Genomic DNA, 15877 nt, shown 5'->3' with positions numbered 1-15877 from the left:
GTATACATATGTAACAAACCTGCACGTTATGCACATGTACCCTAGAACTTAAAGTATAATAATAAAAAAAAAAAGAAAAAAGACTGGTAGTTGAATGGTTATAACAAAAAAGGCTGAAAATGCTGGTAGTGATGTTGATAGTGAAGTTCAGGCTGAGGAGGTCTCAGATAGAAATGAGGAACTTATTGGGAACTGGAGCAAAGTTCACTTTTGTTGTGTGTTAGCAAAGAACTTGGCAGTATTGTGCCCCTGCCCTAGGGATCTGTGGAACTCTGAACTTGAAGGTGATTAATTTAGGATATCTGGCAGCAGAAATTTCTAAGCATCAAAGAATTCAAGATATGGACCAGTTGCTTCATATGAAGAGCCTATGTTCATATGTGTGAGCAAAGAAATCATAAAAAAAAAAAATGGTACTTATATTTAAAAGGGAAGCAGAGCATAAAACTTTGGAAAATTTGCAGCCTGGTCATGTGGTAGAAAATAAAAGCCCATTTTCAGGAAGGAATTCAAGCAGGCTGCAGAAATTTGCATAAGTAAAAACAAGCTAAGTGCCAATAGCCAAGACAATAGGCAGAAGGTCTCAATGGCATTTCAGAGACCTTCATGGCAGCCCCTCCTATCACATGCCTGCAGGCCTAGGAGGGAAGAATGGTTTCCTGGGCCAGGCTCAGGGCCCTGCCGCTCTGTACAGCCTCAGAACACTGCTCCTTGTATCTCAGTCACTCCAGCTCCAGCCATGGCCCAAAGGGGCCCAGGTACAGCTCAGTCTGCTGCTTCACAGGATGCAAGCTGTAAGCCTTGATCCTTCCATGTGGTGTTAAGCCTGTGGGTGCACAGAGTGTAAGATTTAAGGCTTGAGAGAGTCCATCTAGATTTCACAGGATGTATGGAAAAGCCTAGATGTTAAGGCAGAAGTCTGTTGCACAGGCAGAGCTCTTATGGATAACCTCTACTAGGGCAGAGTGGAGGGGCAATGTGGGATTGAGCCCCCCCACAAAGTCCCCAATGGGGCACTGCCTAGTGGAGCCATGAGAAGAGGACCACCATCCTTCAGACTCTGGAATGGAAGATACACCATCAGCTTGCACCTAACTCCTGGAAAAGCCACAGGCACTCAGCGCCAGCCCATGAAAGCAGCCACAGGGGCTGAACCTTTCAAAACCACAGAGGCGGAGCTGCCCAAGGCTTTTGGAATCCACCTCTTACACCAGTGTGTCTGGATGTGAGATATACAGCCAAGGGAGATTATTTTGGAGCTTTAAGATTTATGGCTGCCCTGTTGAGTTTCAGACTAGCATGGGGCCTATAGCCCCTTTTTTTCTGGCCTATTTCTCCCTTTTGGAATGTAAATATTTGCCCAATGCTTGTACCCCCATTGAATCCTGGAAGTAACTACCTTGTTTTTGATTTTACAGGCTCATAGCTGGAAGGGACTTGCCTTGTATCAGGTGAGACTTTGAACTTTTGAGTTAACGCTGGGATGAGTTAAGACTTTGGAGAACTGTTGGAAATGCATGATTTTATTTTGCAATGTGAGAAGGACATGAGATTTGGGGGGCTGGGGGTGGAAAGATATGGTTTTGGATCTATCTCCCTGCCAAATCTCATGTCAAATTATCATCCTGAGTGTTGGAGGTGGGGCTTGGTGGGAGGTGACTGGATCATGGCAGGGCAGCAATTTCTCTTGAATGGTTTAGCACCATCCCTCTTGGTGCTGTCCTCATGCTAATGAGTTTATTCTCCTGTGTTCTGGTCATTTAAAAGTCTGTGACACCTCCCTACTCATTCTCTCTTGTTCCTGTTCCTGCCATGTGAGACTCCTTGTTCCTCCTTTGCCTTCTGCCGTAATTAAAAGTTTCCTGAGGCCTCCCCCAGAAACCAATCAGATGCCATCATCATGCTTCCTGTATAGCCTGCAGAACCATGAGCCAACTAAACCTCTTTTCTTTATAAATTGCCCAGTCTTAGGTATTTCTTTATAGCAATGTAAGAATGAACTAACACAGAAATTTTGTAATACTTAAAAAATGTGTTTAAAATGTCCTCAAGATTGTTTTGTCTCAAATAAAGCATGTAACAGTCTCTGAAAATGTGTTTTTATTTCTAGATCTAAGATATAATTTCCTCAGAATAAAAAAGTGTAAGACAAAGAGTCCATCCCCCAAAATTAAGGAATAAATGTTAACCTTAAATCAAAGTGAATGCTAAATACAGTAATATGATATGGTAATACAAACTGACTTAATTGAGAAGATAATGTGAGACTGTGCTTTACCTCATTAAGTCCAAAGTCCCATGACTGCTTATAGTGCAATTCTTCCGAAGGTATATTTCCCCTAAGGATTATAAATACACAGTATTAAAGTTTGTTGTATTCCCTCTGGGAATTAATGTTCTAAATTAGAGTTCCCAAACTTGGCTCAGATCAGAATTATATGGGGAGCTTTCTTAAAAATAAAGATTCATAAGCTCCAGGCCAAAGAGCCCACCTATTATGTGCAGATCAATCTTGGTATTCTATAGTTTAAAATCACTCCCTCAAGTAATCTGGACCTGCAGTCAGGATTGGGAACCATGTTCTAAATTGCTTTCATAAGGTACATTTAAAACTCAAGGCCTAACATGATTTTTTCACTCATAAATTTCTAAATATTGGGAGATTTAACAACAAAGATACAAAGTTGTCAATTTTATGAAATGTTTTATAAGTCTATGTTTTAATTAATGTATATGTGCCAATCCCACTAAAATTACATCTTTTTATCAATCAATATTTTTAATAACTCCAAAAGAAATCACTTCCAGAATAAAAATTTATTCTAGTTCATTATTTCCAATCAGAAAGATTTGTCTAAATTGCACTTATTACCAAGAAAGTTGACTATTCAGAAACTAGTAGCTAAAATAAAGTTTTCTTTAGTTACTTATAATTGCAGGCCAGTATTCAGAAAAGTCTGGAAGGCAGCTTCCAAACTCTAAGGAATACATTTAACATCAACACATAATGGATGAGTGTAAAAATCTCCTTAAATTCAGAACATTTTGTACACCAGCTGCAAGAAGAGAAAGAAAAATCTGGTGTAACATAATTGTTTTCAATGTATGGGTAGAGGAGATTGTAATCTTGAACACACAGAAAACATGGAGTCTCTGAGAGGTAAATGTTGGTAATGAGGAGAGTGCTCTATCCCTAAAACGTACACTGTCCTATAAACTGCTGATATGCTTCCTTATGCCACTAACATCTGAATTCTATCACTCCCTGTAGTGATTCTATACCAACCAAGAAACCTTCCCATTGAGAGCTGTCTGAAAGTAAGAAAACATGCTTTTTCATGTCAGACTTCCTATACATGTTCCCTTTCTATTTATTACTTTAAGTTAATGAATTGATATTCTGGCAGATATGAGTTTCTTGGACGCATTAAGTCAATTTCCTCAAACCTAATCAACACTAATATTCAGATAAGAAGGTATTTAGGAGCTGGTAAATATGAGCACCACACTCTCAACTGGGGTGATATTATCAACACTATGACTCCTGGTAAGGCTGCTTTGAGACAAGTTGCCTGCCCACCCTCAGATGGCAATACACCTACCTCACTTTGCATCAATTCAACCTTCATCATGCATCATACTAGATCCTGATTTGTATTCCACAGATTTCCCTAAAAACTTACATAGAGTTTGCTGGATATTTCTGAATACTTTTCTGTGGTGTCTTCTCTTGGTAATCATTTTCAAGTTTTCCTTAAAAAATAAAAGTATGCACTGAGTTAAAAATTTAGCATAGTCTATTTTCATTTTTTTAATTCAAGGAATATAAACATGACACGTACAGAAGAAAACCACTGGTACACAATGTTATATAATACGAAGCCATTCTATTTTTGGTTTCATTTTCCTCCAAACACATAAACACACATACAAATATATAGATGTGTGTGTGTATAGATATACAAATATATATACTAAAACTGAAAGAAAAAAGAATATGTAATTACATTTTCCATGTACAATACCAACCTTTTCTTTCAGAGCTACTTGGGTAGTAATCGTTCTCAAAAGATGTACTAAGATCATTTCTTTCATTTTTGTTGTACTCTCTCTGATTCTTCTTCTTTGGCTGACATTTTTCTGGATAACTTGTTTTATTCAAAGTTGAATTACTAAAAGTCAACTCTGGAACTATAAAAATGTTTCTAATGCATCTGTCAGTGACACGGTTTTTATCAGAACTAGTGACTACACAAATATCTCCCATACTATCATAATCACACTTGTTAAATGTTTTCTTTATCTTTTGCTGATCTATGTTTAATACATTGATCATATTTTGACTAACAAAAGAGTCAGAATTCTCTAATAGAAAGTTAGGAGTAGACTGGTTCACATCTTCAAGAAAATTGGAAACTTCCTTTCCATTTTTCCTCCAAATATGCTGTATGGAGTGTTTTTCAGTAATGTAGTCTGACTGTCTTATTTCATCCATGCTTCTACAATCTTCATCCATAATTACAGCAGGGCTTTTAGTAAGTAAATTCCTATTTCCTAGACTTTGGGATAAACAAAAACATATTTAGCAAGAAAAGCAGGATTATTTGCATTTAGAAACACTTTCAATTCTTACAGGACATATTGAGTTGCTACTAACATTGACCTAGACCATGTTTTTATTTTTATATTTAAATACATAATATTGCTTTGGGTGAAAATTTGTCTAATGTGCTCTTCTAATGACTTATTGAGTATAAAAATAATCTACAGTTTTTTACTACAACATGAAATGTTAGCATGTAGTTTAATTAAAACATGACCAACCTATAGTATATCTTCTGTAATAAAATCTAAAGAATGAACTAGACAACGATTGTATGTCACTGCTGTTCCATTTAACCAGAGAAAGATGTTTTGAAGACTGTGCAGAGAAAATTTATCATCAATGTTAAAATATAAAATCAAATAGTTATGAGACATTATATTTTTCAACCTAATATGGATATAAAAACAATTATAAAGTTCCCAAGGAAAAGCAATATAAATACAAATGTGTATATAAGTAATAAAACCAAGAGATAAGAAGAATTAGATAAAAACTAATTTGATGAATTAGATAGCTTGTAAGTTCTATTCTAATGCAGAAATAATAATTCTAGGTTAAGTCCAATTTGTGTACAAGAATCAAAGCTATAATGGAAAATAATTACAAATCAAGATGGTTCTTATTTTATTATCAGTGACTATCTACAAATTTCTTTGGAAGTGAGTTGTTCCAGAGGTTGGAGGTATAAAAAAACTTAGAAAACACACACACACACACACACACACACACACACACAGATTGCTAAAACTCTGATTTCCAGTCTTATTTTTAAGTTATTTATTAAATATTTGATGATCACCTACTCTGTTCCAGATACTAGGTCATGTATTGGCAACAGAGAAATAAAAGAGCTCAGCTTGTTGTTAAAGAGAGAAATTAATGTTTTACCCATGAATGTTCACAGCTCATGATCCAACATTGTTTCTCAATGAAGGCCTTACTGGTGTTTTAGACAGAATGACATTATTTTGCTATACCAAAAGACATAGCATATACTATGCACTAATATACACCATTAACATAAGGAAAATATCTGTTACTCTACATAAAAGAATAGAGGTAAATGTACTTTATAAGATATTAAGCACACTAAAAATGTAAATCATTATTTTTTTATTATTCTTTGAATAGTTTTTGGGAAACAGATGGTGTTTGGTTACATGCATAAGTTCTTTAGTGGTGATTTCTGAGATTTTGGTGCACCCATTACCGAGCAGTGTACACTATACCCAATGTGTAGTCTTTTATCCCTCACCCCTCCCCCACCCTCTACTGGAGTCCCCAGAATCCAATATATCAATCTTTTTTGTGTGTATGTGAGACGGAGTTTTGCTCTTTTCACCCAGGCTGGTGTGCAATAGTGCAATCTTGGCCCACTGCAACCTTTGCTTCCTGGGTTCAAGCAATTCTCCTGCCCCAGCCTCCTAAATAGCTGGGATTACAGGTGTGTGCCACCACACAACTGTAATGATTTTTGTATCATTATATTTTTTAATCAAAAATCAGCCTGGCTGATTTTTATATTTTTAGTAGAGACAGGGTTTCACCATGTTGGTCAGGCTGATCTCAAACTCCTGACCACAAGTGATCCACCCGCTTCGGCCTCCCAAAGTGCTGGGACTATAGGTGTGGGCCACCAAGCCAGGCTCATTATATCAATCTTATGCCTTTGTGTCCTCAAAGCTTAGCTCCCACTTGTAAGTGAGAACATAACAATGTTTGGTTTTCCATTCCTGAGTTACTTCCGTTAGAATAATGGTTTCCAATTCCATCCAGGTTGCTGTGAATGCCATAATTTCATTCCTTTTTACAGATGAGTAGTATTCCATGGAGTGTGTGTGTGTATTTTCTTCACCCACTCATTGGTTGATAGGCATTTAGGCTGGTTCCATATTTTTGCAGCTGTGAATTGTGCTGCCATAAACATGCACATGTAAGTGTCTTTTTCATATGACTGATTTTCCTCTGGGTAAATACCCAGTACTGGGATTGCTGGATCAAATGGTAGTTCCACTTTTAGTTCTTTAAGGAGTCTCTATACTGTTTTCTTTAGTGGTTGTACTAGTTTACATACCCACCAGCAGTGTAAAAGTATTCCCTTTTCACCACATCCACGCCAACCTCTATTTTTTCATTTTTTAATTATGACCATTCTTGTAGAAGTAAGATGGTTATTGCATTGTGGTTTTGATTTGCATTTCCTCCATCTTTAGTGATGTTGAGCATTTTTTCATATGTATGTTGACCATTTGTATATCTTCTTTTGCAAATTGTCTATTCATGTACTTAGCCCATTTTTTGATGATATCACTTCTTTTGTTCTTGCTGATTTGTTTGAGTTCCTTGTAGATTCTGGATATTAGTCCTTTGTCAGATATATAGCTTGAGAAGATTTTCTCCCACTTTCTGGGTTGTCTGTTTACTTTGCTGATTATTTCTTTTGCTGTGCAGATTTTTGTTTTAATTAGGTCCCATTTGTTTATTTTTGTTTTTGTTGTATTTGCTTTTGGTTCTTGGTCATGAACTCTTTGCCTAAGCCAATGTCTAGAAGAATTTTTCTGATGCTATCTTCTAGAATTTTTATGGCTTCATGTCTTAAAGTTTTTGATCAATCTTGACTTGATTTTTATATAAGGTGAGATGAGGATCCAGTTTCATACTACATGGGGCTTGCCAACTATCCCAGCACCATTTATTGAATAGGGTGCTCTTTCCCCACTTTATGTTTTGGTTTACTTTGTCGAAGATCAGTTGACTGTAAGTATTTGGCTTTATTTCTGGGTTCTCTATTCTGTTCCATCTGTCCACATACTTATTTTTATACCACTGCCATGCTGTTTTGGTAACTATAGCCCTGTAGTATAGTTTGAAGTCAGGTAATGTGATGCCTCCAGATTTGTTCTTTTTGCTTAGTCTTGCTTTGGCTCTGTGGGGCTTTTTGGGGTCCATATGAATTTTAGGATATTTTTTCTAGTTCTGCAAAGAATGATGGTGGTATTTTGAATGGGAATTGCACTGAATTGATAGATTGCTTTTGGTAGTATGGTCATTTTTACAATATTGATTCTACACATCCATGAGCATGGGATGTGGTTCCATTTGTTTGTGTCATCTATGATTTCTTTAAGAAGTGTTTCCAGTTTTCCTTGTAGAGATCTTTCACCTCCTTGGTTAGGTATATTCCTAAGTATTTTATTTTTTGCAGCTGTTGTAAAAGGGGTTGAGTTCCTTATTTGGTTCTCAGCTTAGTCAATGCTGCTGTATAGTGCTACTGCATTGTGTACATTGATTTTGTACCCTGAAACTTTACTGAGTTCATCATATCTAGGAGCTTTTTAGATGAGTCCTTAGGGTTTTCTAGGTATACTATTATGTCATTGGTGAACAGCAACAGTTTGAGTCCCTCTTTATGTATTTGGATGCCCTTAATTTCCTTCTTATCTGATTGCTCTGGCTAGGACTTCCAGTACTATGTTAAACAGAAGTGGTGAACTCTTGTCTCACTGTTCTGGCTAGGACTTCCAGTACCATGTAGAATAGAAGTGGTGAAAGTGGGCACCTTGTCTTGTTCCAGTTTTGGGGTGGGGGAATGCTTTCAACTTTCCCCCATTCAGTATAATGCTAGCTGTGGGTCTGTCATAGATGGCTTTTATTATCGTAAGGTATGACCCTTTTATGCTGATTTTGCTGAGGGTTTTAATCATAAAGTGATGCTACATTTTGTAAAATGCTTTTTTGCATCTATTGAAATGATCATATAATTCTTTTTAATTCTGTTTATGTAGTGTATATTTATTGACTTATGTATGTTAAACCATCCCTGCATCCCTGATATGAAACTCACTTGATCATGATGTATTATCTTTTGGATATGCTGTTGGATTCAGTTAGCGAGTATTTTGTTGAGGATTTCTGCATCTATGTTCATCAGGAATATTGGTCTGTAGTTTTCCTTTTTTTTTTTTTTTTTGTTATGCCTTTTCCTGGTTTTGGTATTAGGGTGATACTAGCTTAACAAAATGATTTGGGGGATTCTTTATCTTTTGGAATAGTTTCAGTAGGATTGGTACAAATTCTTCTTTGAATGGCTGATAAAATTCAGCTGTGAATCCATCTGGTCCCAGACTTTTTCTTTTGTTGGCAAGTTTTAAAATTACCATTTCAATCTCACTACTTGCCATTGGTCTGTTCAGAGTTTCTGTTTCTTCCTGGTTTGATCTTGGAGGGTTGTATATTTCTAGGAATTTATCAGTCTTCTGTAGGTGTTCTAATTTGTATGCGTAAAGGTGTTCATAGTAGCCTTGAATAATCGTTTGTATTTCCGTAGTATCAGTTATAGTATCTCCCATTTTGTTTCTAACTGAGCTTATTTGGGTCATCTCTTTGTTGTTAATCTTGCTAATGGTCTATCAATTTTATCTTTTTAAAGAACCAGCTTTTCATTTGATTTATCTTTTGTATTGTTTTTTCTGTTTATTCTGCTCTGATCTTTGTATTTCTTTTCTTCTGCTGGGTTTGGGCTTGGTTTGTTTTTGTTTCTCTAGTTCCTTGAGGTGTGACCTTAGATTGTCTATTGTGCATTTCCAGACTTTTTGGTGCAGGCATTTAATGCTATTAATTTTCCTCTTAGCACCACTTTTGCTGTATTCCAGAGATTTTGATAGGTTATGTCACTACTACTGTTCAGTTCAAAGAATGTTTAGATTTCTGTTTTGATTTCATTGTTGACCCAAAGATAATTTAGGAGCAGATTATTTAATTTCCATGTATTTGTACAGTTTTCAGGGTTCCTTTTGGAGTTGATTTCCAATTTTATCCCACTGTGATCTGAGAGAGTACTTGATATAATTTGTTTTCTTAAATTTACTGAGACTTGTTTTGCAGCCTATCATATGGTCTATCTTGGAGAATGTTCTATATGCTGATGAAAAGAATGTATATTCTGCAGTTTTTTGGGTACAATATTCTGTAAATATCTGTTAAGTGCATTTGTTCGAGGGTACAGTTTAAGCCCATCGTTTCTTTGTTGACTTTTTGTCCTGACGACCTCTCTAATGTTGTCAGTGGAGTACTGAAATCCCCCACTATTATTTGCCATCTATCTATTTTCTTAGGTCTAGTAGTAATTGTTTTATAAATTTGGGAGCTCCTGTGTTAGGTGCATGTATATTTAGGATTGTGACACTTTCCTGTTGTACTAATCCTTTCATCATTATATAATATCCTTGTCTTTACTTTTGGTTTCTGTTTGCATGGAATATCTTTTTCCACCTCTCCACCTTAAGTTTATGTGAGTTCTTATGTGTTACACGAGTCTCTTGAAGACAACAGATACTTGGTGGATGGATTTTTACTCATTCTGACATTCCCTATCTCTTAAGTGGAGTATTTAGGCTATTTATATTCAATGTTAGTACTGAGATGTGAAGTACTTTTCTATTCGTCGTTAGTTATTGCCTGGATATCTTGGTGTTTTTTTTTTTTTCACTGTTATTGTCTTACAAGTCCTGTGAAATTTATGCTTTAAGGAGGTTCTATTTTAGTATATTTCATGGTTTTGTTTCAAAATTTAGAACTCCTTTTAGCATTTCTTGTAGTGCTGGCTTGGTAATGGTGAATTCTCTCAGCATATGTTTGTCTGAAAAATACTTTATCTCACATTATGAAGCTTAGTTTCAATGTGTCCGGAGCCATGAGGCCCAGAAATTGCCGCGGCTTCTGTTGCTTAAGCTCCGTATCATCAGAGACAAGATGGCGTATTTCCGGGTTCTTCATTAACAACTTTTCCCGTGCGCGCCAACCTTTTTCGCGCCCAGGAAGATATGCAGCCTACAGCGCAGGCGCAATTCCGTGCCCGGGAAAAATACCAATTAACGGCGCATGCGCAATTGTAATTTGAGAAAACCCAGCCCCCCGTCACCGCCCTGGCCCAACCTCTTCCCCTGCCAGCCTATATAAGGCATTGCACTGCCACCATTAAACGAGACTTGATCAGGCTATTTGTCTTGTCTTCATTTCTCGTGTTTTCTTGTCTCCTCCATTCCCACTCCCCCTTCCAGGGTCCGTTCGACTGTCCTGCAGGACGGGACACAATGGATACAAAATTATTGGCTTTTAATTATTTTGTTTAAGGAGGCTAAAGATAGGATCCCAATCCCTCTGGCTTGTAGGGTTTCTGCTGAGAAATCTCTTATTAATCTTATAGGTTTTCCTTTGTAGGTTACCTGACGCTTTTCCCTCACAGTTCTTAAAATTCTTTCCTTTGTCTTGACTTTAGATAACTTGACGACTATGTGCCTAGGTGATTATCTTTTTGGGATGAATTTCCTGGGTGTTCTTTGAGCTTCTTGTATTTGAATATCTAGATCTCTAGTAAGACTAGGGAAGTTATCCTTGATTACTCCCTCAAATAAGTTTTCCAAACTTGTAGATTTCTCTTCTTTCTCAGCAGCACTGATTATTCCCATGTTTGGTTGTTTAACATAATCCCAAATCTCTTGAAGGCTTTGTTCATTTATTTTTTATTAATTAGTTTTTTTTTTGTCTTTACTAGATTGGGTTAATTCAAAAGCCTTGTCTCAAACTCAAGTTCTTTCTTCTACTTGTTCGATTCTATTGTTGAAACTTTCCAGTTTATTTTGTATTTCTCCAAATGCATCTTTCACTTACAGAAGTTGTATTTTCTTTATGACATCTATTTCTCTGGAGACCTTTTCATTCATATCTTTTTTTTTTTTTAATTTCCTTAAGTTGGTGTTCTCCTTTTTCTAATACCTCCCTGAGTAGCATATTAATCAACCGTCTGAATTCTTTATCTGGCAATTCAGAGATTTCTTCTTGGTTTGGATCCACTGCTGGAGAGCTTAGTGTGGTCTTTTGGGGGTGTTACAGAGACTTGTTTTGTCATAGTACCAGAATTACTTCTCTGGTTCCTTCTCATTTGGGGGGACTGTTTCAGTGGAAAGATCTGGAACACAAGGGCTGCTGTTCAGATTCTTTTGTCCCACAGGGTGAGCCTTTGAAGTGGTGCTCTCCCCATTCCCCTACGGGTGGGGCTGCATGTGAGCCAGACTGCAGTGATTGGGTCTAGCCAACCAGCGAGGCTATCAGACTCCAGGGTGGTGCTGGGGAATGTCTGCAAAGAGTCCTGTGATGTGATGATGTGATCCATCTTCAGGTCTCCCAGCCATGGATACCAGCACCTGCTGCAGCGGAGGTGGCAGGGGAGTGATATGGACTCTGTGCGAGTCCTTGGTTGTGGTTTTGTTTAGTGCACTGGTTTTCTCAAATGCTGCTTATGCTAGCAGCGAAGCTGTCACAAGAACAGACTCAGGACCTCTGGATAGCCAGGATGTTGCACGTGGTAGAATTAGCTGTTGTTTTCTCTTTCTTTGGAGCAGGTTTGTTCTGAGTTACCATAATGGAATGAGTTGGCTGGCCTCCAGTCCAGAGGTGGCACTTTCAAGAGAGCACCACCTGTGGTAGTAGAAGGGGTATAAAAGTTCGCCCTACATTGGCCAGGAAAAATTTTCAGGTTTCTCAAGCAGTAAGTGGGGCCATCGAGTTCCCAAGAGTTTATGTCTTTTGTCTTTAGCTACCAGAGTGAGGAAAAAAAAAAAATCAGGTAAAGGCAGAGTTAGAAAGGTGTGTGCTCAGACCCTCCTTGGGCAGCGCTTGCTTCAGCCACTGTGGGGGATGGGGGTGTTTCTTAGGCCAATGAAGTTATGTTCCACAGAGCATTATGGCTACTTCTGCTGCATCATGCAGTTTATCAATGAGAGAAAGCCTCCAGTGATAAGCTTCTCCCAGCTCCCACACAGCGAGTAAAGCCTGACTCACTCTCACCATGCCCACCAACAATGCCAAGTTTACATCCAGGCAGTGGGCACACAGTGCTGAGATCGTGCTCCAGGCTATAAGCCTCCCCACTAAGAAAGCAACCAGGGCTCCCAGGTCTTGCCGCTCCCTGTCTACCCACACTGCTGGCTGCAGCTTCTGCACTCATATCTGCACTTCCCATTTGCACCCCTCTGCCAAGATTCTGCTCATGAAAATTCATGTTTACTCAAAATTATTACAGAGTTCAGTTAGAAGCTTCTTTTACCCTGTGACCCCTCCTCAATTCCACTGGGTACCTTCCTCAAGGACCTCTGTGAGAGAAGGCCAGGGATGGCTTCCCTGGGCTCAAACTGGGGACAAGGAGTGCCTACAGGGCTCTTCCAGTTGCTTCTTCTACTTTTATATTTCGCTTAGCTCCCTACTTCCATTTCATCTCTAGGTAAGGTTAAATCCTTCTCCCGTAATCTGGATTTTCCAGTTCCCCAGTAGAGACGTGTGTTTGGAAACAGGCTATCCTCCTCTCACACTATGGGAACTGAATTTTTTCACAAGCCACATCTTTCAAAGGGTCTTTGAATTCTTTTGGTTTTCCTGGTATGTTTCTGCAGTACTTTTTGGAGTAAAAGTTCATGATGCAAGTCTTCACATGCTGTTCTGTCCAAGTGGGAGCTGCATACTAGCCCTGTCTCCTATCTGTCATTTTCCAAAATCATGATTTTTAAAAGGTATTTTAAGCATCTGACTCAGTGGAATCACTAAGAGATGTGGACAATAGAGAAATGTAGAGTAGCTATTGCCAACAAGAAAGTTACAGTATAAAAGAGGAAGAAAAAAATTACAAAGTGACAGGTATTATCCTACAGTCAAATGCTAAAACAGTAAATGGAGGAAAGAAGAGATTCTTCTGCTTGAGAAAACTTAGGCAGATGGCGTCTGATTTGGGAACTAAAGTTGGGAAGGATTCTTCTAGAGATGACAGAGAGCAATTATCCTAAAAAACTGAAAAGAATTAAGACAAGTCAGTTCAACTTTTTAAATAATTTATGTTTTCCTATAGATAAATATAAAAGTCATTAAAAATTATGAACTGAAATATTAATAAAAACATTCATTAAATAAGCTTTTTATGTGCATTCAACAAATATTTAATGTGTATATTATGTAGTAGGGAGACAACAGAGGTTATAGTCTAGTGAAGGATGATAATAAACAAATAAAAGAAAATGAACCACCAACAAATACAGTGGTTAAGAAACAAAGAAGTAAACAAATATAAAAGATAATTACAAGTACTACCAGATCACATGATGGGATACCTTGTGTTGGAGGTCGTGTTTCAGACAGTTTGCTCAGGAAAGTCACTAGAGTAAGGAAGTGATAAATATACTAACGATACAGAATGGTTAGCTACATGAAAACAGGAATAAGCACACTGGATAAAAAGTAGAAATGCAAAATTTGCAGCATGTTTGAGAAACAGAAGAGGGTAAAGCTGGAATAGAATCAGTGAAAGAACACTTATGACCTACAGCTATAAAGTACAAAAGGGCCCAGATTATGCAGAGCCTTGCTCTTGAAAAGAGCAATAAGAAATCATTGAAATAAATGTCCTCAGCACAAAAGTAAAATTGACATTTTGCCTTGGAAAACAGCAGTCTGACTTCTCAATGAATCTCCTGAAGAATGAATTTCAGGATCTCCATCTGACTAAAATGAAATAACAGGGGCCAGATTGACTCTACTAACTAATAAAATTTAAAAACTGGAGGATAGTTTCAAGATGGCTAACTAGAGGTATAGGACACTTTTCCACAAAGAATCAAAGTAGTCAGTAGATAGTCACACATCAAAGAGAATATGAAAGAGAGCACACTGGAATTCATAGAAGTGACAGGAAACACCTGGGGCACAGAAGGAGAGGGAGGCTACGCAGATGGCTCAGCCTCCCTACAACAGCAGAGCCAGGAGAGGCTCCCCAGTGTGGGGAAAGCTTAAATGAGAGATCTCCAGCAGTCTACATTCTTATCACAGACTCCTATAATCCTGGTCACGTTAGAGTCCCTCAACCCCCGTGGGCTCTGAGAATGGAATGAGAAGGTCCCCAAAGTCCCCAAGATGGCACTGCTGTAGTAAGGGAGTTAATGCCAGGTCCCACACAAACCTCAAATCCGAAGCAGCTGCTTCAGAGCATCATTTGATAGCCCAGGCCCCAACAGATGGTATCCTGCCCCAGGGCTCAAAAACTCTTGCATCTACATATCCCTGGAGCCCCACTGAAATTTCCCCATGTCTGCCTAGATGGGTGCAGCAGTAAGACACCAGTTGGATCCTGTGGATCAGCATAGCCCCCTAGTACTCTAGCCCACAGTGTCCTGCACACTAGGGAAAAGGTGGTATAGCACACCAAGACTACCCCTGGTACAAAGGGTGCCACAACATGTGCTCCCCAGAGACAGAAACCTGCCAGCCTGGGACTGCTATCACTTATAGCTCCCCCAGTGACAGGGCGGCCACACACTTGTAAATGCGCTGAAGATAGGTTCTTCCCGCCAACTGCCACTGCCAAGGGTCAAAGCATGCTCTACCCAGAGCCTGAAATCTGCCTGCCTCAGGCAGCTACCAAAGGTAGAAACTATCTCCCCCTAGCAGCAGAGCCACCTCACACTTGCAGGCCCCTGAAGACAGGCTTTCCCCACCCACTGCCTCTGCTGCCACTGCTACTCAGGCATACTGCTCAAGCACTGGTGACCAGCCTGCCCTGTTCACTACAGGTTACACCCATGCACCATCAGGGGGCCTGAGGACAGGCCCACCCAGCCTGGCACCATTCCTTCCACACACCCATGCATTCACCAAGTCCAAGCATGATGCTTGAGGCCCCAGGAATTGTCTTGCCCCATCAGCCACCCCGATGCCCACACGTATACCACCAAGGGGCTTAATAACAGCCCCACATCATCTGCCACCTCCAGTGCCCTAGCATGCCTTCCAGAGTCCTGGGGCTTGTCCTGCCACACCCACCATAGACTGTGCCCATGTACACCATTGTAAGGACTTAAGAAGAGGCCTGCCTCACCTAGCACTAACCCCCAGTGCCCAAGCATACCATCTGGGGGTCTGGGGATCATCTTACTCCATCAGTTGCCCCAGGTACATGTGCACACCATCTGAGTCTAACAAGAGACCCAGAAAACCTGCCACCAGTGCCCAATCTACCCATCCAGAGGCCTGGAGATTGCCCCATCCATCAACCACAGCTGGCATCTGTGCATTCCTTCCTAGGGCTTGAAAATGGGCTTGCCCAGCCTGCTGCTACCCTGCCAGCGCCCACTCACACTACCCAGGGACCTAGCTAGCCCAACCTGTCAAAGCTACCACTATCGCCAACAAATGCCACCTGGAAACCTGAGGGTTGTCGGTCCCACCACCATG

At 39.3% G+C, this 15877-nt stretch overlaps 1 protein-coding gene across 1 annotated transcript in view; it reads right to left on the bottom strand.

The window, feature by feature from the left end:
• Window positions 1-2278: 2278 nt before the first annotated feature.
• The window catches only part of LOC105501573 (uncharacterized protein C12orf40), a gene marked incomplete at its 3' end in the record, with an annotated part of 60760 nt that continues 47161 nt past the window's right edge, over window positions 2279-15877 (bottom strand). The window contains exons 8-10 of the mRNA XM_011927553.1: window positions 4030-4559; window positions 3684-3753; window positions 2279-2339 (exon numbers count right to left, since the gene is read on the bottom strand). Of these exons, the coding sequence (XP_011782943.1) occupies window positions 2279-2339; window positions 3684-3753; window positions 4030-4559 (661 nt within the window). The remainder of the gene's footprint in view (window positions 2340-3683; window positions 3754-4029; window positions 4560-15877) is intronic.

This window comes from Colobus angolensis, unplaced genomic scaffold (genome assembly GCF_000951035.1).
Source record: "Colobus angolensis palliatus isolate OR3802 unplaced genomic scaffold, Cang.pa_1.0 Scaffold726, whole genome shotgun sequence".
NCBI lineage: Eukaryota > Metazoa > Chordata > Mammalia > Primates > Cercopithecidae > Colobus > Colobus angolensis.
This window is presented reverse-complemented; position numbering and strand designations above follow the sequence as displayed.